Source organism: Silene latifolia, chromosome 11 (genome assembly GCF_048544455.1).
Source record: "Silene latifolia isolate original U9 population chromosome 11, ASM4854445v1, whole genome shotgun sequence".
In the NCBI taxonomy this organism is placed as follows: Eukaryota; Viridiplantae; Streptophyta; class Magnoliopsida; order Caryophyllales; family Caryophyllaceae; genus Silene; species Silene latifolia.
The window spans coordinates 208,892,456-208,917,515 of NC_133536.1; the positions used below are offsets into that span (position 1 = coordinate 208,892,456).

The window sequence follows — 25,060 nt, forward strand, 5'->3', positions numbered from 1 at the left end:
CAGGATCCGTTGCCATCTCTAGTAGTGGGGATCCTCTGTTTCACCTTCGTGTCTTATTCTGTGTCCCACTTCATACACATCTTGACACATCATTTATTTCAAATAAAAATATACAAGAAATATGCTAATGTGTTGATGTGTCAAGATGTGTATGGAAAAATCAGCATCATTACATCAAGAACATTTTTCAAGATGTGTATGGAAAAATCAGCATAGTTGCATCCTCACTGCTTTTGAATGCACACCTCAAGGAAAAATCAGCATCATTGAATCAAGAACATTTTTCAAGTGTGCTAGCTTAAAGTCTTAAGGAGGCAAAGAAATTTGTCTGCAATTAGAGATTAAAGGCCAGATCCATCAAATAGTATGTTCTATGTTTGTGATTAGCATGACGAAACCTTGATCAATTTGAAGATAGTTCAGGCCATGTGTATTAACCATTGTAATAACCCTGTTGGGCAGGGCATGGGCACAGTGGTATACCCCAGGGAGCGTTCCACGGTGAACCTGGCCATATCGGGACGATGATGGCTGCCGGAGTGGAAGATAAAGGCTTTCCACCACCAAAATTTCCACCCTCTTTGTCGGAATTTCGCCATCCACCATTTTTACTGCCCTTCTGCCTGTGCTAAGATTTATTATTGTTGTTCCAATTATTTCCACCACGAGAAGAGTTAGATCGTGCTGATTTGCGCTTCTCCTCTAACTGAAGCATACTCCTTGTGGTTTCAAATGACGATAGCTGTTGATTGATGAATGCCCCGACAACGTCATATTCTGAGGGCAAACCTCGCACCAATTGGAGAACCAAGCGTTGATCGTCGACGGTGCTGCCGACATCATTTAATTGAGTCCCTATATCTTGGAGGCGTTGACAATAATCGTCAAGAGATGACGCTTTCTCAAGAGAGATGTGGGTGAACTCATGTTCCAAGGCCGCCGCGCGAGAACCTTTGTTGGTATGGACGTGTTTCTTGAGCCGCAACCACGTCCATGGGCCGTGGAGTCAACCACAAGAATTCGGAGAAGAAGATCATCGGAGATGGATCCGTAGATCCATTAAAGGACATGAGCATCAATCTCGCACCATGACGCGTATGTAGGATCGGTCTCGGCTGGTGTCTTGGTACCATCGATGTGGTGAATTACCTTGTCGCGGGCATGAAGGGTGAATAATTTTACCCAAGCGGAGTAATTGACTTTTACTGCGTCAAGCATGCGGACTTTGTTCAAGATATTAGTGACGAAATAGACCGGGTGGAGGTTGGGCTTACCATAGGCTCCATTGACGGCTTTGCTGCTGTCGGCGTCCTGAGTCATGGCCGTGGCAAATGACGAGACGATGACGGCAGAATTTTTAGGATTTGGAAAAAAACCTAAACTACTGATACCATGAAAGAAATGTATTCCGTAATTATTTAATAATGTCGATATACAATATATCTTATGTAATACAATGTGAACATATGTGTGAACATAATAACAATATGTGCAACTAAATATATACAATATATTTATTTACTAATAATCGCATTGATTGCTTATATGTTTTACCAGACGAGGAGATGATAAGGAAGAATTTTAAGCTAGTTTAAAGATAGCATTTCTCTTCCATATCTTTTTTTCGATGCTAGACGGCTTTTGATTTGGTTGGTGGGAGGGAAATGGTGGTGGTCCTCCTCGGTTTCCATCACCTCTATTCCTATTCCCTTTCAACACGACTACTTTAGGTAAAAAACTCGACAATCATCCTACAATTCAACGTAATAACTTTTCCTCGAATGGTGGATGTCATAGAAGTTTAAAATTGAGAACTCACCCCAGGCCAAATCCACGCCTTAACATAATTTATCGTAAAACGGTCTCGTACACAATAGTTAGAATGTTTGACATGATTGGCGAACTTACACTTTAGGAAGTATACTAGTCACTTCTCAGTCATCTACAAACTGGTAATAAAGCTGCAATTGTTCACATCTCCAAAATATGTACATGCAGCATCAAGCCTATAACATCTAACTAGTTTGATTCATCCAGCATTTCAACCACCGGGGCGTACTGCAATTAAGAGGGACAGACCGTAAGGTATCACGGTATGACAAAGAAGACCCCTAAAGCAGTAATATGAAAATGAAAGGATCAAACGGACCTCATCGCCCTCTTCGAAACCCAAACCATCTACTGTACTTTTTTGCTGAAATTCCCACCCAAGTGTGTTCTCCAGCAATTCCCTGAGCTTTCTTGTCTGTTAGAGTCGGAGGAAATGTCAGTATCAGCAGAAATCACATGTAAAATGTTGAACACGGGTTACACACACTATCTCATGTTACCAGATTTATAATTTTATTTTTCTACGATGGATTTTGAACAGTGCAAATATAATACACCCGGAACTAAAGATGTGTTTCAAATTTCAGAACTTCGTAGTGGCAAGGGAGGCAGTAGAAGTACAGTGTCTCAAGAACTCTAATAATTTATGACATACTCATGTTACTTCAATGCATCCAAATGTGTAAAATGTAGTCCTGGTTTACATACGACGACACTAATTCTCAGAATGAGGACATATGGCTTGTCTCTACGGGAAAATAAGAAAAAGAACGAAAAATACCATATATAGATTCCAGTTTGAAGACGGAATATTTCAAATCTAATAAATAAAGAAGACAGTAATTCAAAGGAAATGCATGGTATTCAAAGGCCAGGTCAAGTATATACCCACCCAAGTCAAAAGATCACCATCAACAACTGATTCCTCACTGACCAGTGAAAAGAAATCCTGTAATACAGCACAATAGGAAGTCAATACACTTATTATCACAACAAATTTACGAACTACATTTTAAAATGATCTCTTTAACTGCTAAAATTTAGCGCTTTCTCGCCATATGCCTATGAATTCATTCCATTTTACTTTGAGTTATAACAAAGATAATGTTACGGGACAGACGTCTGAGCTTAAGTGAACGCCAAAAAGTCGTGTGGCTTTATAATAAGATATTGTAGAACCGCATGCTTTTTAAAGGGTACTTCGGTCAAGACAGCGGCCGGACAGCCAACATAAGTATTTGCGAGTAAATGCTTGTACAGTCTTGATCAGGGTATGAGTGAACCTTCATTGCTTCATGTGAATTGTACAACCCAAACTCCCGAATTACCACAAATCAAGATAATTTAAAGCCATATAAGCCACGTCCACTAGTCGAACGAGACAATGTAGAGTGCATTTTTACTAATCTCTACATTGGGACTTGGGTAGACATATCCTAACTTTAAGAGTTTCCAGTGTCATAGATAGGAAGGTAGCCTGCAGTAGAATTGACAGAAATGAATCGATAATTACCTTACAGAGATGGTGCAGGAAGCTATCAGCAGAGAACCAGGAATCATCCAACAATAATGGTGACTCTTTCTCTAACCCACTCGTTCTTGTATTCTCTCTCTGAAATCCATATTTTAGCTGGAAGTATATGCATTTGATGAACTGCAAGAAGTGATTTTAAAAATCAAAAAAGGAAAAACCGAAGGAAGGAGGCTAAACATTAACTGTTACGGTTCAAGAACAAAAGTTCCTTCAATTTGTTTTGTCAAAAGATTTTTCTCCAATTAAAAGTTCAAGCAGTGTGTATGCTGTCAAACTTCGAGCTAAATAGTTAGATACTCGATCTTACCTTCGTAAATAACTGGCTCCTAGTATGAAATGGCTGCAAGACCAAGAAGAGAATATAAGAACAATTTTGATCGCGAGATTCTGTCTCAGATATTATTTCACAGGGATGTAACCATAGTAAACAGATCAAGATTCAAGATGCAAAAAAATATATGGAAAAAAAGAAACTACTTCAAGTATATTGAAGATCAAACCTTAAATGTTAAGAATTTCTCTACTGATTTAATTTTCAGCATTTAAGTAAACTTAAACCATTGTAAAACACGAGTCTGAAGGAGCAAGGGACGTAACATAATGGGTAGTCATCATAAAAGTCGAAGTGTTGAAACTATAGTTTGATTCGCATTTTGAGGCGTGCGTTCACCCATGAACGGTTCGAAAGGATGATTCATGTCAGCCGACCCCAAATCATTTTGGGATTAAGGCTCTGATGTTGTTGTTGTTGTTGTTGTTGAAACTATAGTTTGAGGGAAAAAAGAGAAAGGACTTTGACACTATTATCAAACACTCACGCATGAAACTCAAACCAGTAAAAAACTAAAAACTCTTCGAAAGCTTCTTTGTAATTGGTTAATTAATTTTTCAATAAACCAACTACTACATACTTATTATGGAGTATAAGGCACACTTATATCATTATTTACCCACCAACCCGAGTGATTGTAAATTAAGCTTTTTGTTGTAAGTTGATGTATGAAGAGGGAAAAAGGTAAAACTGCAGAAACAAAACCTCAAAATCCTCAGAAACATAGGGTTGATGTATGGTCCTTTTTTTTTTATGAGAAGGTAAATTATCATTAGAAAAAAAAAAAGCCAATTTGTCAACAAGACATCAGACCGTTATCATCCATATGTGAGTCATCTCACACTACTCATATCTCACACACTATCAGACAAAACATCAAAGGGACTAAATGCCTAGCCCATATTTGCTCAGCCATTGTTTATCAGCATTAGAGACTGGCCTACACCAGTTGTGCTGTAACCTTACTCAGATTTACATATAGACTTGTTTAAGAAGCAAGCATGGACTTCTCAAACACCCCTCTAATCTGCACCTGTCCCTTTTTCTCCATATAAAAAGAAACTAGATTCACCATACACGCTATTATCACCTTCCTCCTAAGCATGGTTGTTTTTTTCCTTCAGACACTAGATCTAGTAACATGACCAGGCCGACCAACATCCAATCGGTCCAGGAACTCCATTAGGTACTTCTTGCTATACGCCTATACCCACATTCACAGAATAAATGTTGAGCTGTTTCAGTGTGCATTTCAGACATAGGGCATTTATCAGAATCATATATCCCCTTTCTCATTAATCTCTATCCCTAGTTTGTATCCTGTCCAACAAAACAAGTTAACAAATAAAGAGTGCTTGGGGACATTAAGCCCACTCCAGACGAGATGGAACCAAGGAACCTTTCGTGTATCTCCCATCAACCACTGACAACTAGGGATGGCAATGGGTAGGGTCTGGGTAGGGTCCGCCTAGACCCGGACCCGACCCGAGATTTTCCCTTTGGACCCGTACCCGACCCAGACCCGCAAGGGTCTAAAATTTGAGGACCCATACCCGGACCCTATGGGTAAGGGTAGGGTCTGGGTCTACCCGTGGGTCCGAGTTTCAGCCACTTTAGTAACAAGATTAACCGCTATGGGGTCTATAATATTAAAAAAAAAATCATACTACTTTAACATTATGAGTTTATTAATCTGCCGTTAATGGTGGTTGTCGGTCGCCGGCTATTAGAGAGGTGGTTGCCAGTCGCGTATCAGTGATGTGGTGGTGGTTTTCTTGTGTCAGTGGTGGAGTGGTGGTATTGTCAGAAGAGTTTGGTTGGGTTTTATCACTTTATGGGATGAGGGAAGAGAAAGAGACTTTAGTTGGGTTTCTACCCGTATGAATTCAGAAAAGTTGTAATTTTGATTTTTTTTTCTTTAATAAAGGGTCTAAGGGTCGGGTATGGGTCTCATAACATAGACCCGGACCCGGACCCGAAATATTTTCTTAAGACCCATACCCGACCCATACCCATTGGGTCTGAAAAAATGAGACCCATACCCGACCCATTAGGGTCCGGCCCTCAGGGTCTGGGTCGGGTCCCCGACCCACTGCCATCCCTACTGACAACCACTACCAGTTGTGTACGGATGATCAAAATTAGCCATTTTATTCCAGTAACCATCCATCAGCTTGTCTTTTATCAGACAGAATCTTCTCCGAGCCCAAGACCCACTTGCCTTAGGTGAATAAGTCCTCCAGTAGATAAATAGCGTGTATCCATTTAATCCAAAGATGATCCGTCTTAGACACAATCCACCATATGTAACTAAAAAGTTTGGCGTAATTCCACTGTCTAGCATTAAGACCCAATCCACCACAATCCTTGGGCTTGCACATAGCAGTCCACGCCACAAGAGGGCTCTTGGAATAGTTCTGTTCGCCTTTCCACAGATAATTCCTAAAACTACTATTGATGTATGGTTTATAGGGTGTGTTTAGATACAAAAAGAAGAGGGAAGGGGAGTTGGAGGCAGAAGGAAAGAAAGGGGAGGGGAGTCAGAAGGAGGGAAGGGAAGCGGAGGGCAAATGGAGGGTTTTTATTTTTTCCTCCAAATTTTTCCTATGTTCGAGAGATTTTAATCAATCTCATAGGAAGGAAATAGAGGGATCCATTTTCCCTCTTCTCCAAATCCATTTTGTCAACCAAACAAAGGAAATTACCTCTGTCATCTTCTCTCCCCTCTCTTTCCTTCAAAACCACCAATTCAAACACACCCTTGATGACATGATTAAGCCATAATCTAAAATGATCTTGCAGAACTAATTCGAATAACAAAATTATTGTTATGGAACTGAAAAGCCAAGGGCTGAAAACGAATATTTACATGATGAGATGCAAACATCAGAAAAGTTGTGGTTGAGAATTATGATACACTAATTCTATGTGTCAATGCGAGGAAGGGTAACGAAAACGTATACTTACCGCTTCAGTACATCCCAGTAGAAGACTAACCAAAGATTTCCATTGTAGAAATCCTTCTAATGATTGGCCCATCTGAAAAAGACACGAGCGCCAATAACATTTGAATACTATAAAGAAAAATCAATAGAAAAGTTGATATAATGACTTATAAAGCCTATCCATACCAAAAATGCAATAAATGAAAATTGGAGCTCTCCAAGAAGTCTGTCTTCAACACCATCATATTCCTTGAGGAGAATCCTTTCCAGAATCTGAGTCTGAATGAGACAGCGAAAGAAAAAAAAATGTGAAACAGCAATTGAACCAAGCAAATATCTTGATGATTTGTGAAAGAAATACCTTATCAAGATTTAATGATGTAAGTTCTGCTCCAGAAATGCCTTTCTGCTTGATAATTCGAGGGATTGTTGTATAGTAACATCCTTTCTTGGATCCCTTGTTTTCTGAATTTTTATCTTCCGTATGAAATTTACTGTTCTCTAACTGTTCAACTAAAGCTTTCTCCATTGCGGTTTTAGGAATGACGCCAAGTAGGCTTGATTCAGATTCCACTGTAATCTCCCCACCAATAGGTTCTGCAAATGAAGAAAAAAAAAAATAGGTAACTGTCTAAATAAACTTCGAATAAATCAGATCAAACAAAAGGTATGTTAGTATGTTACCACGACTCTTCGTTTCTTCGTTTTTATTTTGCGTACTTATGTCATCCTTTGACACTTCATTTGAAGCTAGAAGGAAATAAATACTTACTTATAAAATAGTCCAGTCTGAGACTTGGTCACACACTATTCTCGTATACTTCTAACTGGGTTTTGATGACATAGGACAATAAAAGTAATACGCCAGAACAAAGATGTAGGGCGGAAATCAAAATTGTAGAGAAGAGCAATAAGAACAAGAGACAAATTGCAGTGTGAAGGTGCCTTCAGAATAAATAAACAGCTAGAATCAATTGGCATAAAGATGATGATACGTCAAACCCTATTCATTATATGTGAAATATCATTGAATATGTATCTACATAGTTACTGTGGTCTCTAAATTTGTTCAAAGAGTTTATATCAGGTCACTAGTCATCACTACTCCTTTCTCAGTCATGAATTCCTAATCGAAACCAATAGTATTAAAACCTTGCTCAAGACCGCATACATGGAAGTAGTATGGAACTTTTTCTATAAGTTGTAGATATTTTGAAAAAAAGCACTAGCTGTAAGACTGACATTTATAAGTATCAGATTAGTGCTTATAATTCAACAAGGCAACAGGATGTATGTCTCTGTCTTAATGTAAGCAAGAGGGGAAGTGGCCTTAGGGTATAGAAATGTACACCGTAATACCAAGGCCACGAAAGATAAGCCTAGTTCACAACTACATACCAATTCTGTCGATGACATCTTTGGAGATGTAATTAGACAGCCTCTTCCAATCTCCATAATCATTTAGTGAGTAAGGGCCAAGATGTTTATCAAATTCCATGCATTTCACTGCTTGAGCATACCTCTCTTCCTATATCGAAGAAGATGATATCATTAATCAAGTTGTAACTAGGAAGTCCTGACACAAAAGAAGTAAAAATTCATAAAAGCTCCACGGATTGAATTAAACAAGCACTTTACAGTTTACACACACAGACAAGCATGACTAAATGCTCACCTCTTCCTCTGGAACTTTGACCAACCTTTCCTCTTGTAGATCCCATTTTCGAACAATCACCTGTAGGATTCAAACAAAATGAAATGCCGCCACTTACTGGTGTATCAATAGCTCACAGGATTTACAACGCAAGCAAACCTCAGTTGGGGAAGTATCAACAAAGAAACCAATAACAGGAGAGAACTCCTTTCCATCTCTGCAAGATAATACAGAGCTCCAAATCAGTCAAGCTGCCAAATTGGTGGGCTAAACACTGAGAGGAAATACAATAACGCATAGCAGCTGTGAGAAAGTTTATATTTGCCATTAACTAAAAAGCATTACATTCTACTCTCTATGATATAAACATAGAAATAAGATACCGGGGACGCATACCTAGTTGAAGCACTGTAAAATACATAGTGAACACCAGGAGGGATCATCTTGATACCCTTGAAGATAGGCCCAGCTGAGAAAACCTGACAGCGAATATAACAATATAACTGATTCAGCAAGTTGAACACCCTCCTTGTATCGAGCTCATAGTTTTAGTTTATTTCAAGATATGTTTTGCGTGGTAGAGAAATACATTTAATAACACAAAAATCCCCTTAAACCAGATAATAACAAAACACCAATTGCAGAGGGAAATTTTGCCTCTGAATCATCAATCAAACTAAAACAGATTAATGAATGAGAATCAACTAGCCACAAAACGGATTGGCAATGAAATATGATAGTCTGATTGCTCTATCCACACGATCCATTTACTTCAAGCACATTGCAAAAAACTAAGCTTAATAGCATGTGAGCTAGCTCAACCGGTAAAGTCACGAGGGTGTGGTACTCATGACCTTGATTCAAGTTGAGTTAGCATGAAATTTGCCCTTGCGGTAAAAAACTTGAAAGTGGAATCATACTTTCATTCTGGTGATTAATTAAATTTTCGTTATGAACATCAGTTGGTTGGCCTAAGAGATACTCCCACGTCATTAAACCCACCATGAGAATTCTCTTACGGTGTGTTTGGATGGAGGGATTTCGAGGGAAAGGAAAGGAAGGGAGAGTAGGGGATTTAAAATCCCTTGTTTGGATAGCAAATAAGGAGGGAGGGAAATGGAGGGGGAGGGATTTATTTTCCCTCCTCCAAGACAATGGATGGGAAAGTGTGTATACAAACACTAACACCCCATTTTACCTCCCCTTCCCTTCTGCCTCTTTCTCTTCCCTCCTTCCTCCTCCCCTCCCTTTCCCTCCTATTTTGGTATCCAAACAAGCCCTTAGGGTGTGTTTGGATGGAGGGAAAGGAAACAAAATCCCTTGTTTGGGTAACAATTGAGGTAGGAGGAAAATGGACGGGGAGGAATTTGGAGGGATCCATTTTCCCTCCTCCAAGCCTAACGAGAATCCTTCCACCATAGGAAAATTTGGAGGGAAATTGACCTCCTCCATTCTCCCTCCCCTTCCCTTCCCTCCCTTTCCCTCCCCTCCATCCCCCTCCCCTCCCCTTCCTTTCCCTCCATTTTTGCTATCCAAACACACTCTTAGACTTAATATCCTTCATCCTAAACAGTCATATTATGTAAAAAAAAAAAGACGGCTTTTTATCCTAACTTTGTAGTATCACTTGCAGAACTAGAGTCGTCTAAATCGAAGATTAACCTCAAAACCATATAGTTTTCATTTTTCGACTTGGAAACAATACAAATCTAAGGGAGCTAAATCAATGCCATTCTATTAGGGTTCATCATGCTTTTAAAAGGTCATTGAGGCATTTCAACAAACACCTGGCACGCAAATGAAATCGAAGTTTTGGGACACCGATTTAGCAGCTAAAGCAATACAACGTGACGCCAAATTCATCAAATAAATTCTTAAAATATAGGGATTTGAATCATATGTAGCTCAAATGATGTTTATTGCGTAAAAAAACAACAATATTGGTTAGAAAACAAAAGAAAAAAGATAATGAAGTAAATTAGGACCTGGGTATCGATGCCAATAAGAGTATACTGAGGAACATCGAGGAAGAGAAGAGTGGAACCATGTTTAACTACTTCTCCTGCCATCTCTGCATCCATTCTTTTTCCAAGTTTTTCGAGACAATTTTGCACAAACTACAGTCAGTCAGTCAAATTATTTTTAGTCGGTTTCTTATATGAGTCGGTTTTAGTCAAATTATTTTTGAGTAGGTCTCGTGAGAGACGTCTCTTAATAAGCTTTATTGAGAGAAGATTGTACAATTTTAAGAAAAAGTGGTACTAAAAATAATAAAATAGGTACAAATTATGAGTAAGGATAAAATTGGTACATTTATTATGTAAATAAGTACGAAATTACTGTGTCACGATCAACAATAAAAATGGTACGCAATACAAATAAAAAGGTACGAAAGATTGGTCTCTCAATAATTTAGTGAGAAACCGTCTCTCCCAAGTTTTAGTGATTATTTTTACATTAGCGGGATTTTAATTGGCTTGATTAATTGGCTTTCGCCACAAAATAAACTTCGAATGAGCCCTATTACTAATGTTATTGTTAGCTTTGTTGAAGCTCGACAATACACTTCTCTTACCGTTACACAACTTTCTCTTGATAAAATCCACTTCTCATGAGATGCACATAAAAACATGACTGGGGAAAATATGCAAATCTAAACTACGACCGCGAAAATTATATAGATTAGAGACATTCTGATAAATGGCACGGTAATTCAAATCATTGGGACAAGCTAGCCTTGCCATGGACTATTTAAGAAGGTTTTATAAGGAGGGTGATTTTAATTTGTAACGTGTGTGGTTGGTTCATCATTTGATTTTGAGGCAAGCCTTGCCATAGACTATAATTTACTAAATATTTTAGTGATTTTATTATTTGAGGATGACTTAACTCATTCTATTATTACTGTGTATAAAACAAAATTATAAACCGTTTTAATTACTTCCGAAATAAAAAATTGAGAAAAATTGTAAATTGGAATCATTAGCTTTACGGTACAAAAAATATTATTTACAAAAATACTCGTACATTTCAATATACTACTCAATTCTTTTAATTAGTTTTCAGTTTTAACTTTTTATTTTTCAAAGCAAAATGCAATGATGAGAAAAATGAATAACTAATGAAATACCACTATTATATATCTAATTTAGTATAAATAAAAAAAAAACTTTATAAACCGTGCATTAAGAGCAGCATGAAGTGTCACCAAGAGGAAACCCAAGTGCCAAAATTGGCGATTTATTAGTACAAAAATTTGCTTTCCTATACACATGCTGGAGTACATATTCCTCTCCGTTAGCTAGTAATCGTTTGCATTAATAAGGGAGCCATGGGTAAGGTTGTACTCCGTATTCAGTATTATTACTCCCTCCACGTGTATTTGTTCTACCCATTTACTTTATATACGGTCTCTTAAATGACGCTTTAATTGTCATTTTAACCACCTATACATTATTTGTTTCAGTTGAAAATTATTTTTTTGTGAAAGATTTTTGTTATAACAAATGTAACCATGTAAATATCGTATTATAAATGATTATATTTTATGATATATTTATGATCAAAGTTTCAATTCTTTGAAAGGTACCCTACTTTGACCTCTAAAACGGTAAATGGGTAAAACAAATAGATGTGGAGAGAGTATTAATAAGGTTAACCTCATTCCAGTGGCGTATCTAGAAATCCGACGAAGGGGGTGCAAAATTTCAACGCATCCCGCCATTAATTTTAGTCCAAACGAAATTAATTATATTTATACACAAATGATAGATAAGACGGTCTCCCACCGTGAAATGGTATATTTTTGTAAAAAATCTACTCATCATTTACTAATAACAAATAAGTTGGTCATTTTATACAATGAGATCGTCTCACGCAATAATTACCGTACAAAATATATTCTTAACATAAACTTTTGAAGAACAAATACAAAAATAATTAATTGTCTTTGTTTATATTTAAGGTGGTGGCGTGGTGCATCTTAAATGCAAAACGTAGCACTAAGGTCTAAGAGGCAATATATACATGCATTTAATGTTGTTGAATGTGCGGTCATTTCTGTAAACATGCAAAAATAAATTGGCTGGTAGAAGATTCGAACCCAGGATGTTCAGATCTGCAGTATAAAGCTCTACCGCTGAGACACTAGTACGAAGATGTTCTAACTCTACACTATATTTTATTCATTTTGGGGGATGCAGCTGCAGCCACTGCACCCCCCTTGGATACGCCTGTGCCTCATTCAAATTTATTTTATACGGAGTACATCATTGTCTCCTAGTAGAATTTGAAAAAACATTCTTAGTAGTCTTCGAACAAGATTACATACATGATACATTATACATAATAGAAAATCAAATGGGAATAGCATTAGTAACTCTAGGAAAAACAACACTAGAAGGATGTCCCATAATCTTACGACCCTTCCTATGCTTAAAGGGATACACCAATACCCCCAACGGCCACTCCACCACCGCCGCCACCGCGAAAGCTAAAAACCCCAAGGTTGGACCCACTATCTTGCATCTACACGGGTTGCTTCTCGTACCACATTGTACACAGATTGGCACTCCTAATATTGGCATGTTTTCCAATAACTTGAAAGAAATAGGTACGTAAATTAGAATAATCTCGTAATGGAAGGGACTATAGTGTTATATATGAGGTAGATTAGTAGAGCAACTTTTCTGAAGATGGTAAGATTATATGCTACGCGAAACATGATTTTATAGGAGAAATATATCGTTCAACTTAGATTTTGTGTTTAGGACATCTTTATCTTTATTTTTGTTAATATTATTATTGTTAGGTGTTTGAAGATGGAAAATGTCGGTGACACGTGTCGTTTTTTAAGGGCTATATTTGCTACGTGGAAGTTGTGAGTTTGGTAACTCCTTAAATTTAGATGACTCATACCGGCCCAAATTTCTGCCTTTATTATCCATTTCGCACCTCCATTTAGATGGGTCATACACTCATACCGGCCCAAATTTTGACCCAATTGGTGGCCCGGAGCCTCTTCTTATGGGTCCACCACAAAGGAGATGTGCCCATTTATCTTTCAGGGAGTGTGGTTGAGCACGTTTGGCGTTTGCCACGTGATTTGAGTATCACTTATTGTCGTGTGATTTGTAGCCCACATTGATATTGTTGCCGGGTGATTTAATTTATACTTCCTCCATTCAACTCCACTCTACCACTTTCCTTTTTCACGTTTGCCAACGCGTGTTTTACGCGCTAAATATCGTTAGCTACTTATTTGCAAAATTTATAAAAGTTAGATATTTTTAATATACTCGTAAAGACGAATCAAACAAGATCCCACATGAATATATTTCTACTTACGTATCGAGAGAAAATCGAAATTGAATACACAATTGTGAATAGTGTACAAAAGTGAAATAGGTAGAGTGAAGTTGAATGGAGGAAGTAGCACGCATTGATGTCCAATTGCCTTATCAGTCTGATCATGATATCTTGGACATTATCACCTTGAGGTTTACTTGTGTATTGATTGTCTCTACTCGATCATGTGGTTAACTGTTTGTTTCATGTGTGTCAAACTCTACTATCTGTCGTGGTTCACTTGATATTTTCGATCATTTGGTGAGCAGTTAGACTTTCAGGTATATGATATCAGTCTGATCATGATATCTTGGACATTATCACCTTGAGGTTTACTTGTGTATTGATTGTCTCTACTCGATCATGTGGTTAACTGTTTGTTTCATGTGTGTCAAACTCTACTATCTGTCGTGGTTCACTTGATATTTTCGATCATTTGGTGAGCAGTTAGACTTTCAGGTATATGATGGTGATGCCATGAATGTTGGTGCGGCTATGGTACGAGCATGACGTCATGTCGAGAGTCTAGATTAGATTGTTGACATTTTGACTTTAGACTTATCTCATATTTCCACTGCTAGCTGCATTTGTAGTCTTAATACTTTTCACGTTTGCCAAACTACCATAGTACACTTTTCACGTTTGCCAACGCATGTTTTGCGCGGTAAATATCATTAGCTACGTATATGCAAAAATTATAAAAGTTACATATTTTTAATGTACTCGTAAAGACGAATCAAATAAGATCCCATAAGAATATATTTTCACTTATATATTGAGAGAAAATTGCAATTGAAAATTCATTTGTGAATAGTATGCAAAAACCAATATGGTAGTTTGGAGTTGAATGGATGAAGTACTTGGTTTGTAAATCACTAAACTTTGGACTTTATAATAATTGTTTCTTAATTGGAGTTTTGATGCATTAACTCGGGAAATCGAGATGTTAGCATCCCTTTTATATGTTGACTTTGTGCCAAATTAAAAGTAAACAAATGACTTTGACGGAAGGTGTGATTGAAGTATGTCAATATTAAAATGAGGACAATTTCAAAAGTACGCTAAAAGTGATGAAAATGGGACGATTCCAAAGTCGACCAAGAGTAGATTATTGTGGGAAAATTTCAAAATATTAAAGGGAGTATTTCAAAGGTAACAAATTAATCCATAATTTTGTGAAATGAAATAATCACCCTCGTCAAGTACGAAGTACATTGTACTAACTTGACTTTCGAGTTCGAGTTCGAGTTCGAGTTCGAGCTATGAGTTTCGAGTTCGAGTTCGAGTTATGAGTTTCGAGTTCGAGTTCGAGTTCGAGTTGGTCCCGATACGCGCGATAGCGGAAACCGGTGATGATATGACTCATTTGTTACCACTCGTTTACTCGACTAGATTTTGGATAAGAATGGTACCAAAGTTCATTGTGATTGTTGTATCCTCGAATCTCCATCGGTTATGAGTGATGACTAAAATGCTTTCCTAAAAATAAATAAATAAATAATACATAGACCCTACAAGACCTGGCAAACAGGTGGTCTAGACCGGGTTTAGGTCAATTCAGTTCGAGTTTGCAAAGAGATTGAGTCGGATCAGGTCAATTCGGGCAAATTAAAATATCGAGTTATTAAGGCTAATAATCAGAATGAAATTAATAAACTTTAGGGTCGGATTATATTGGACCTGAGCAATTCGAATTCGGTCAAACTTGAATCTCTACTACGGATGTCTGGTTCAGGTTATTCGGGTTAGGTCCTTCAGACCCAAAACCCCCCTCACACTTGACGTCCTCCATCGACGACCACTGCTTCTTCCCCCACCGCGCGTGTCTGGATTCTTTGTGGTCGAATTTTAAGGGTTAGCACATACTAACCCTACAATTTCCTAATTACTTCAATTAGGGTTGGATTTGTGTTTTAAATTGTCGAAATTAACCCAATTTATTCATCTTTGCAGGATAATTGCTGTAATTTAAGGGATTAATCTCAAATCTTATAGTGAAAATTCCACCTGCATTTCTTTGGTATTTCATCCTTACTTTTCAACTTTTGTGCTTTCTCAGTATAATTTTGGATGAATTTGGTTGTTGTCGAGACTAAGCTTGGGGGAATTGGGTGAAAATTTTGGTTCCACCTGTGGTTTGTATGTTGTAGTTAGGGATTGATTTGTGTATTACTTGAGTTGTGTTCTTGTGTTCAGTGACTTCCCAAACACAACTATCCAAGAAAGCTCCTGCCTCCACAATCAATCCTTGCATTACAAAAAGAATAAGTCATCGTAAATGAGCAGTTTGCGAAGTAATTTCCGGCAATTAGTTGACGGGTTAAAATCCAATGAGTGTTTATTGAAGTGAAGTGGGATTTTGGTTTGAAAGCTTACAAAATACAAGCTGATAAACACCCATCTGCTAATCTCACATAATATTACGAAAGAGTATTGTTTTGTCTCTGACTTGTAAGTAATGTATGAAGCTTGTCAGTAATTATACGTGTGGGAATGAATTAAAGAATACGACCCATTACTGCAGTCCAAGAGAGCGGCTTAGCTTTATTGATGTTTTACATGATTTTTCTGAGGAAGATGCTATATTGCTACATAATACTACACTTTAGATTAGGAAATAGTATTATTTTATCACCATGGTTTTAAACATCTGATTCTACCAATCACCTACTGTTTATCATTGCATTAACTCAATAAGTTGCATCATATAGTGAAGGTGTTGGAGCTGGAAGTGAATCCAAGAGGGTCAAAAGTGTGGTTGTGTTTCATTCCCTTTGTGATGATTTTATAGCTATTATTGTGTTGTTTCTGTCGTTTTTTGTGTGTGTGTAAACTAGCGCCTAAATCATGCTCAAGTGATGATTTTATATGTTGATTTGCTATTGTTGTTTAGCGTATAACTCAATAAGGCGATTCGAAAGGACAGTGTCGAAAATGAAGGAGGTTTTTATGAAATGGGTGTATACAAGATTTAAGCAGGCTCCTTGTATTAAATTGCCTTCTACTAACATAGGAAATGGGCTAAAAGCTCAAACATTTTCGTGGTTTCCCTACTTCCGTTCACTAATTCCTTTTTTCTAATAAAATTTCTTGCTTCCCTCTAGAGTTATAACTCAATTTGCGTGTGGTCTGCCTAATTTTATTAGGTGATTGATAAAAATGTAGAGTTAACTCAATTTGCGTGTAATCTGCCTAATGTTATAAGTAACTGATTAGTGGCTGTCGGCTGATTTTGTCATTAGCATAAGGTAAGATACTGTGAATATCTAGTTCATTTTTGTTTGTATTACTTGAGGACTATGGGTTGTCTATTATGAGTTCAGAGTTGCACTGTTTCGATCTGCTCTTGGTTCTCTTCTTCAGGTCTTGTATTTGAGTAATGTTTTGACATAAACTCGACACGAAGTACTCCGTATTATTTTTACTTGGCCCCCTCTTGCTAATGGAGATGACTGAGAACTGTCCCTCTTGCTTGGCTATACCATTTTCTGTCTTGTTTTTTGTTTTTGCGTTCCTAAGACAGATGCTTTGTATAATTGCTGTTCGTGCGGCTGTTTTTAGCTTCCTCATGTTTCTTGTTGTTTTAAAACCTTAGGTAAGCTCTCTTACAAGAAGTTTTCTTCCCTTTCAGTTGTTGCTTTATGCTCTTCGGTGTTGGTGTATAATGTAATCTAAAGAAAGGCATAGATCAGCCAGAAAGAGCGTATTCAACATCAGGTTACTATTTGATCACTATCCTATAAGAATTTAATATCGAAATTGCTATTTTCAAACTATTGTTGTTGTTGTTGGTAGCAATACCCCTTTGGTTTTTAGTACCAATCTCAGGTGGGTTGGAGGATGTCATAAGAAGGTGAAGGGCTCAAAGTCCTTGTGTCAATTTGATGTTTTGTTAGAGTTTCCTTGGCATTATGGATATTTTATTAAAAAATAGCCTGTAAAAACGTGAATGGGGGGAAAGTGACTGAAGAAGCATAAACTTACAAAGATTGTATTCTATAGACATATATTGCTGAATTTGCACTCGGAAACAACGATGATAACGTCTCCCACCCTGAGTCTTCTAGACTGTAATTCAAGGGGCTCAATTAAATGAGTTTCTTCTCACTGTTGACACTGCCGCCTTCTATCACATCACAGTTACTGTCTGTCCGTCGCTATCTTCAAACAGCTAACTTATTAAACTTAGCTTGGGTCTTTCACATCTACTTATTCTCTTAGCTTAAAACACTGTGCCTAGACCGCGTTTAAGCCCAATAATCAAAAGGAGGGGAAGCGGGGAGATGGGACGGACGAAAGGGAAAAGGAAGAAAGGGAAAGGGTCGAGTTTTTCATCTTAATTTTGCCCGCGTTGAAAGGATTTTAATTTGCATTGTAGGAGGGATCTATTTCTCTTCCTCCAAATCTCTTTGTCTCTGTCTTGCTAACCAAACAAAGTAAATTATCTCCCTCCACCATCCACTTCCGTCCCCTTCCTTTTTCGTCTAAATCCCCTTATCCAAACATGCCTTACATTAGTAAATGTTGTTTAGTTTGCCAACTTTCGTGACTTGTGAACTTTTTCTCTTTACGAGTTACACATTGAATATCTTTTATTATCTCTTGCTGTTGTTAGTATACTGATATTCAATTGTCTTATATACTGGGGATGAGGCTAAATAATCTAATTGTTATAGTGGTGTTTCAAATTTATCGTGGGCAAATGTATGAAACTATGCAAGTGTATGTACACTAGCAGCTTGTCTTCTATATTCTTCATTTTTATTTATTTACCGTGTCTTATCTTCAATGTTGTTTGATATGCACATCCCTAGGTGCTTAACCCTAAAAAATTTCTAGCTCGCAAAGCCAGGGCAGTAGGGCGTGGCTGCACAGGATACGGTCCTAGGCAGGAGAACCAAATATAAGCATCGTAAGGTAGATATCTCAATTCTCATCTTGTGCTATTACTCTATTACTATATGATGTTGATTTTTAGATCTAGTTTCACTACGTCAAATCCCTCTTCTCCCGTAGGCTACAATCATGGAAACATTGGGTTAATGACGCTTTATGGCTCTACACTCATTTTAGATGTGTTTGGATACAAAAAGAGGAGGGAATGGGATGGGGTCAGGGGTATTGGGGGAATGAGGGAGTGAGTTTTGCTTCTAAATTTTTCCTATGCTAGAGGGTTTTAAATTTTCCTTGTAGGAGAGAAATAGACTGATTCAGTTTCCCTCCCTTCTAAATCCCTGAACATCCACTTTGCTAACTAAACAAGCGAAATATCATCCATCTCTTTACCTTCTTTTCCCTTTAAATTCTTGAATCCAGACAAAACGGTTAATGTTCTTTGTATTAAATCACTCATAGCTCGTTTTTGCATCAAGGACTGACGGGTCTTGAATTGACAATGGTTGCTGCTGCTGATCCCATTGCATGTGAGAGTTCAGAATATGTGGATCCTGACTGGATTGTAGTTCTACCTCGTCGCAAAAAACGAAAAGGGCAGCCTAAGACTCCCCCGCCAGAAGACGAGCACCAGAAGCCGTGGGCCCCACCAGACACTGAAGTTGACAGCACGAAAAAATTGAAATTAGTGCAAAACATGCAAACCTGCTTGAAAAAACTGGAGAGTTCCAAATTTTATGATCTTTTTATTAATCAAATCCAAGATCCTGAAGTTTCTACTTGTTTTACTAGAGTTTTGGGTTCCGAACCAAAAATGAACATGGTGATGTATGGTATAGGAAGCATTGAATCTTTTGAAGCTCCTAGGCTACAACTCAGCCTTGCAATCTTGATGAAGAGACGTTTCGAATGGGTAGGAGAGATTGAAGTGTTTGACCCGGTTCTTTCGGCAACGGAAATAAAGGTTATAGAATCTTTAGGATGTTCTGTTATGTCGTTGAACGAGCAAGGTCGAAGAGAGACTGTAAAGCCGATGTTATTCTTTATGCCTCATTGTGAGGCCGTGTTGTATCATAACTTGCTAGAGACAAACTGGGATGTGAACAAGCTGAGGAATATGGCATTGTTTGGAAACAGCTTTGAGGCATATGAACATCATGCTTCAGTGGTCAAGGACTATATAGCTTCCGCTTACACAAAGCGTATCTTAATTGCTCGAACCTTCACAGACGAGTTCAGAATCCCAGTGGTTCCTGATGATCATTGTAAAGCCTTCCATGAATCTAGTTGGCATTTTTTCAACCCTGAATCTGAGAAAGGGCTGCCGATTGTTTAGTTATTATTGAAAATGTTACTCTTGTTAGCTCTTTTGTTGTAAAAGGTGTATTGATTATTGTATTGTACCGAGTATTTCCTTCTCATTCTTTGTATTTTTATCATACATTTACAGAGAACACTTGAAGTTATGACTACACTTGTACACCTTTTGTTATTATCGTTCTATTATTCGTTTCATTTTCATACGTTTGATTAAAATTCTCCTCTATTCAGTGAGATTGCTCATTCTGTAAAGTTGGAGTCTTTTTGTGCTGACATATGCAAATCTAATTTGACCAGTTAGATTAAAAATGAAGCACAAATGTAACTAATTAATAGCCGTCTGATGCATACTATTTAAGAACTGTCCCGACTGTCGGACCGTGTCTTTTTGTTTGTAACTAATTAATTATTGGCTATGCACACTGTTGATGAACTGTCCGACCGTTTCTTTTTGTTTGTATATTTCCGACTGGCAATCACGTTACTAAAAAATTAAGGATGACAGTCCCTACACCTTTGGAGACGATGACAGTAATTGATAAAGATTGATTAACTTGGGATATGTCGCTTTATACTTGCTGTGTATACCTTCCTTGAATAAGTAATATGTAACTAAGGCAAGCACGTTATGTCAGTTGCATAAATGGTGGCATCCAATGACTTTGGAGTTAGAGTACCAAGTCTCTTCTTCAACTGACGCTCTAGGATGATATATACCCCGTTCTTCCGCCTTTCCTTGGTTATGATGTTTTTGTGTTTCGACATCATCTCTCCTAAGAATCACATCACGGGCTGTGTCGATTTGTATGCATTAAGTTAGCTTGCATACTTCGACGACTGTCTTATAGTATTGTGACTCAGTGACCAAAACACAATGAGTCTCATTGATTTAGAGAGTCAGAAGAGTCGTCTATTAAGCGACACTGAGGGCTTAGAACAGACGAATGAAAGAGTGCCCTTGTTACAAGCTCACTCGATCATTTTAAAAACGCAGGATGTAAACACAGCTTCACATATAACGGGTGTCTTTAATCTCACATGTAGCATGATTGGTGCCGGGATTATGGGCTTACCGGCTGCTGTCAAAGTATTAGGTGTCATTCCAGGAGTTTTAATGATTTTGGTTTCTGGTTTTCTAACTAAGTATTCTATTGAAATTATGATTCGCTTTAGCGACCATGGAAGAGCATACACCTACGGACAGCTTATGGGTGACGCCTTTGGTAGGATTGGCGAGGTTTTGTTGCAGATTTGTGTTATTATCAACAACATTGGTTCCACAATGATTTACCTCATAATAATAGGTAAATATTTCTATATGGTCCAAATATGTATCCAAATACAGTATTTGGTTTATTTAATTTAATTGCTCATGTGTCTTAAATGTTCAGGTGATGTGTTATCTGCATCAACATCTAATGGAATTCACCATCCCGGCATTTTGGAAGAGTGGTTCGGAGAACACTGGTGGACAGGCCGCGTCTTTGTGCTTATCTTTCTGATCTCTTTCGTGTTGATTCCAACATCCTGGGTTAAGCGTTTAGGTCAGTAAGCTTTCCTGTTTTTTCTTTTCTTCCCGATAATCTCTGCTAGGTTTGAATTTACAAAATCACGCAAATGTTGCAGAATCTCTGAAATACACATCCGGAATAGCAGTAGGGCTGACAGTATATTTTATTCTGATTGTCATCGGTGTTACGAGCTACAAATTGACAATGGGAACAATACAGCCACCAGCATTGTTTCCAACCATGGACAATCTCGGATCCTTCTTGAATCTATTCAGTGCAGTTCCGGTGCTTGTCTGTGCATTCATCTGCCACTTTAATGGTCATTCTCTGATCTATCACTTTCAATTTTTCTGATATACCAATGCTTATTTTCGATGGGTTTCTATGTTGCAGTGCACGCGATACAGCAAGAGCTAAAAGACCCATCTCAGATGACAGGAGTAGTAAAGTCATCTATCAGTCTTTGCAGTATGATATATCTAATGACAGGATTATTCGGGTTCCTTATATTTGGAGATTCAACCGCTTCTGACATCCTATCCAACTTTGATTCGGACTTAGGAGTCCCATATAGCTCAGTCTTGAATACCATGGTTCGCCTTAGCTACGCGGCCTATATAATACTTGTGTTCCCGGTTGTCTTTTACCCGCTTAGACTTAACTTTGACGGCCTTATGTTTAACAAAGCCATCCCATTGGATTCAGATGACAAAAGATTTGCTATGACCACATTGGGTCTACTCCTTGTTATTTTTGTCGGAGCAGTGTCGCTTCCAAGTATTTGGGTAGTCTTTCAGTTTATTGGAGCCACAGTTGGAGCTCTAATCCTCTTCATTTTCCCTGCTTCTATAGTTCTCAGGTTAGTCTTTTTATCGCCAGAAACAGAATCATTTTCATTTATTTACGTACAATTTATTGGCTGAATAAATGTTATGGTTTTGCAGGGATCGTCCCAAGATTGCAACGAAAGAAGACAAGATATATGCATGGAGTTTGATCTTTCTTGCTGTATTTTTAGATTCAATAGCCATATACAACAATGTTGTCTCTTTGATTTGAAGGGGTTTGTTTTCGTCTTCTTTATTTTTAGTTTTGCTTGTAAATTAGGGTTCAACTGTCTGCATACCTATAACTATATATAAAAAGAGAGTTGGAATCAGGAACGTCCTTCATATTTTTACTGTTGCGTACTATTCAATGCCATCAGATATACTTCTGATGAGAAGGTTTTAGCATGTATTAAGACGGTCGAATTAGTGAAATTCAAGTGACAAAGGCGGTACTTTATGACTTATAATGGCACAATGCTTGAAGTTGTAACAATGGCGGAACTAGGATCTCAATATCGAAGATGAAGCTTGGAAACGATGAAGGAGAGCATGTAGGACGGTTTTACATGTTTGAGACGGAGTCCAAGACTCCAAGTCCAAGGATTCGTAGGCCCGGAAACCTATGAAGCTACGTGGTGCGTGAATTGGGCGCACTAATCATGTGCGCATACAACTTGAAGAGGAGCTGGGCGACAGCCTATTAAGCGACAGGCATTCGACCAAGGCGCGACCATGACGCGACCAATATTCGACACTGGTTGTATTTGGCCGCGTAATTCAGCGATATAGGAAGACTTGTGTTCGATTATTATTATTATTATTATTAGGGTTTTTTGGTAACTACTCCCAACTATAAACATGGTTTTTGTAATTACCCCCTACTTAAAAAAAACTCTAAAAACTGCCACCTTAGTTTTTACTTAAAACTTCCAACAAAAATCCATTCTCAGGTACCCATTTTTCGAGAAAAGGATGGTTGTTTGCGGCGGTCTTTGCGGAGATCGTTGGATGGTCAAACGATAACCAAAATACGAGTTCTTGTATGTTTTGGAATCATGAAACTGCAGATTTTGTGAATGTTGAAATAAGGGTGTTACGGGGTGATCCTAAATGGTCTAAAAATGGTCGTGAAAAAGGAGTGTTAATCTTAGGAACTAGCACCAGCATAGTGGAGGTGGCAGCCTTGGACAGAGTACCCTTCTCAAAAAATTCATAAACAGCTGCCTGGAAATCAGCTCCAATAATAGGCCAGGCATCAAGGAAAAAACCAGAAGTGAAACCATCCACCCCAGGGCTTTTATGACGATCAATGGACTTCAAAGCAATAAGGAGTTCCAGATTTTAGAAAGGAGCCACCAGATACTGCTTTTGACCCTCATCTAAAACTCCTTTGGTGAACAGCTCAGGGGGGAAGAGGTTTGATAGGAGAAGAGGACCCTAAGAGCTCCTTGTAGTAAGCAACACATAAATATAACATAATTTTAATTTTACGCCGTTTATAAAATAATAAATAATTTGTAAAGATTAAGGGCAAATAATAAAATACTTAACATAAACACTGACCTTTTAATTTTTCAAACTATAATAGGTTAAACGACAAATAAAAATTTACATCACTCTAATTTTAAACTGTTTATATGTGCAATTCCCTCTTAAATCTTATTGCAATAAACTTGCTCAATTTCATTAATTTGATACATATATAAATCTATAAATATAATTTATAAATAAAAAACGAGGCAAAATATCTAGCATCTTTTAGTTTCGTAAGATCACTCTCTAAACAATTCTCATGTAATGTGGATTTTTTTTAAATAAAAATAAAAAATTAAAGCAAACCTTTTACATTTTATTTCTCCTTACTCTATATTTATGTCTATATTAAATTTACTAATAATAAAAAATAATGCTCAAAAGTCATAAACCTTTGCTACATATTTATGTATATATTAAATTTGATAATAATAAAAAGAGATGCCAAAAGTCATAAAACACATCCTCATTTGGCTATAAATGTTTGATGGAAGACAATATTTGTGAGCCAAAATAAGTCAATATTCTTTTGCCCCATCACCAAAAGAATTGTAAATATGTGTCAATACTCAATAATTGTTCTTATCATTTTATCAGCATCAAGGTAAGTGTATTAAGGTTTTAAATTAATAATTTATTTATTTATTTTTAAGTTCCATTGGTTATGAATTACTCTTCACATTTTTAACCTTCTCATATACTCCCTCCAATCCACACCAAACTCCCCATTCACTTTTTGGAGGTCAAACTTCGAAAAGTTTGACCGTTAATTCACCCAAAAATATAAATCATTGAAAAATAAAAATTACATTTTTAGTTTTGTTATGAAAATATCTTTCACAAAATTATATTTTTGGTGAAAAATTTTTACGTTTAAGGGACGAAAACTACGGTCAAAGCGTCGCCTCGAAGACCACCCAAAAGCAAATGGGGAGTTTGGTGTGGATTGGAGGGAGTATGTTGTTTTGTTCCATTTAGGGCCTATCAAAATTTGTGGAGTTCTGCTATTCAAAGGTAAATATACTTACATCTTTATGATTCAATGCTTTTTTTTTTCATTATTTACGAGAAAACTTAAATTATTAACGATAAGGTTAATACTACATAAATCAAATTCCAACATTTTGTTTGTTGTTAATCACTCAATGGTTTTTTGTTTTTGTTTTTGTTTTTGTAGAGATATTTCATTGGAGAAAGAAGACTATATGAAGAAGAAAAAACTAGAATTGCATAAATAATTGCATAAATAAATACTCCCTCAATTCCACTTAATATTATATTATAAACTAACTACAAGATTGACAACACGAATTGAATATGAATGACTAATTGT

The 25,060-nt window shown here is 37.3% G+C and overlaps 4 protein-coding genes across 8 annotated transcripts; 2 read left to right on the forward strand and 2 right to left on the reverse strand.

Annotated features, from left to right (window-relative positions):
• Window positions 1-1,823: 1,823 nt before the first annotated feature.
• Window positions 1,824-10,446, reverse strand: LOC141612515 (uncharacterized). Its single transcript, XM_074431318.1, has 13 exons — window positions 10,280-10,446; window positions 8,691-8,773; window positions 8,454-8,511; window positions 8,316-8,375; window positions 8,039-8,168; window positions 7,002-7,237; window positions 6,827-6,919; window positions 6,663-6,734; window positions 3,672-3,704; window positions 3,344-3,484; window positions 2,723-2,779; window positions 2,150-2,245; window positions 1,824-2,058 (listed from the first exon to the last, which is right to left on the reverse strand). Exons 1-13 carry the CDS (start codon window positions 10,373-10,375, stop codon window positions 2,020-2,022), a joined length of 1,194 nt encoding a protein of 397 aa, XP_074287419.1. The 5' UTR covers window positions 10,376-10,446; the 3' UTR covers window positions 1,824-2,019.
• Window positions 10,447-12,533: 2,087 nt separating this feature from the next.
• On the reverse strand, window positions 12,534-13,058 carry LOC141615424 (uncharacterized). Its single transcript, XM_074433788.1, has one exon. It carries the CDS (start codon window positions 12,878-12,880, stop codon window positions 12,650-12,652), a length of 231 nt encoding a protein of 76 aa, XP_074289889.1. The 5' UTR covers window positions 12,881-13,058; the 3' UTR covers window positions 12,534-12,649.
• Window positions 13,059-15,313: 2,255 nt separating this feature from the next.
• On the forward strand, window positions 15,314-20,025 carry LOC141612516 (protein SENSITIVITY TO RED LIGHT REDUCED 1). 5 transcript variants are annotated; one of them, XR_012529111.1, is made up of 5 exons: window positions 15,314-15,494; window positions 15,594-15,660; window positions 17,272-17,357; window positions 18,455-18,557; window positions 19,076-20,025. XR_012529111.1 is itself a non-coding variant. In XM_074431322.1 (5 exons), exon 5 carries the CDS (start codon window positions 19,036-19,038, stop codon window positions 19,867-19,869), a length of 834 nt encoding a protein of 277 aa, XP_074287423.1. In that variant the 5' UTR covers window positions 15,326-15,494; window positions 15,594-15,660; window positions 17,272-17,357; window positions 18,455-18,557; window positions 18,996-19,035; the 3' UTR covers window positions 19,870-20,025. The 5 variants fall into 5 exon arrangements, 4 of the variants coding, with proteins under 4 accessions (XP_074287423.1, XP_074287420.1, XP_074287421.1 ...); XM_074431322.1 differs by having other exon boundaries at window positions 15,326-15,494; window positions 18,996-20,025; XM_074431319.1 differs by having other exon boundaries at window positions 15,328-15,494; window positions 19,013-20,025.
• Window positions 20,026-20,546: 521 nt separating this feature from the next.
• Window positions 20,547-22,423, forward strand: LOC141615425 (amino acid transporter AVT6A-like). The gene is made up of 5 exons (XM_074433789.1): window positions 20,547-21,157; window positions 21,245-21,397; window positions 21,480-21,683; window positions 21,758-22,223; window positions 22,309-22,423. Exons 1-5 carry the CDS (start codon window positions 20,728-20,730, stop codon window positions 22,421-22,423), a joined length of 1,368 nt encoding a protein of 455 aa, XP_074289890.1. The 5' UTR covers window positions 20,547-20,727.
• The last annotated feature ends 2,637 nt before the right edge of the window (window positions 22,424-25,060 follow it).

What these genes read in the sequence shown, in the direction of transcription:
- LOC141612515 (XM_074431318.1), bottom strand. Translation starts at nt 10,375, where the DNA reads ATGGATGCAGAGATGGCAGGAGAAGTAGTTAAACATGGTTCCACTCTT. An exon ending in TCAAAGTTCCAGAGGAAGAG is followed by an intron (nt 8,169 to 8,315) that starts GTGAGCATTTAG and finishes TCTTCGATATAG; the next exon opens with GAAGAGAGGTATGCTCAAGC. An exon ending in TACTGGGATGTACTGAAGCG is followed by an intron (nt 3,705 to 6,662) that starts GTAAGTATACGT and finishes TTGGTCTTGCAG; the next exon opens with CCATTTCATACTAGGAGCCA.
- LOC141615425 (XM_074433789.1), top strand. Translation starts at nt 20,728, where the DNA reads ATGAGTCTCATTGATTTAGAGAGTCAGAAGAGTCGTCTATTAAGCGAC. An exon ending in GATTTACCTCATAATAATAG is followed by an intron (nt 21,158 to 21,244) that starts GTAAATATTTCT and finishes TTAAATGTTCAG; the next exon opens with GTGATGTGTTATCTGCATCA. An exon ending in ATCCTGGGTTAAGCGTTTAG is followed by an intron (nt 21,398 to 21,479) that starts GTCAGTAAGCTT and finishes CAAATGTTGCAG; the next exon opens with AATCTCTGAAATACACATCC.
- LOC141615424 (XM_074433788.1), bottom strand. Translation starts at nt 12,880, where the DNA reads ATGCCAATATTAGGAGTGCCAATCTGTGTACAATGTGGTACGAGAAGC.
- LOC141612516 (XM_074431322.1), top strand. Translation starts at nt 19,036, where the DNA reads ATGGTTGCTGCTGCTGATCCCATTGCATGTGAGAGTTCAGAATATGTG.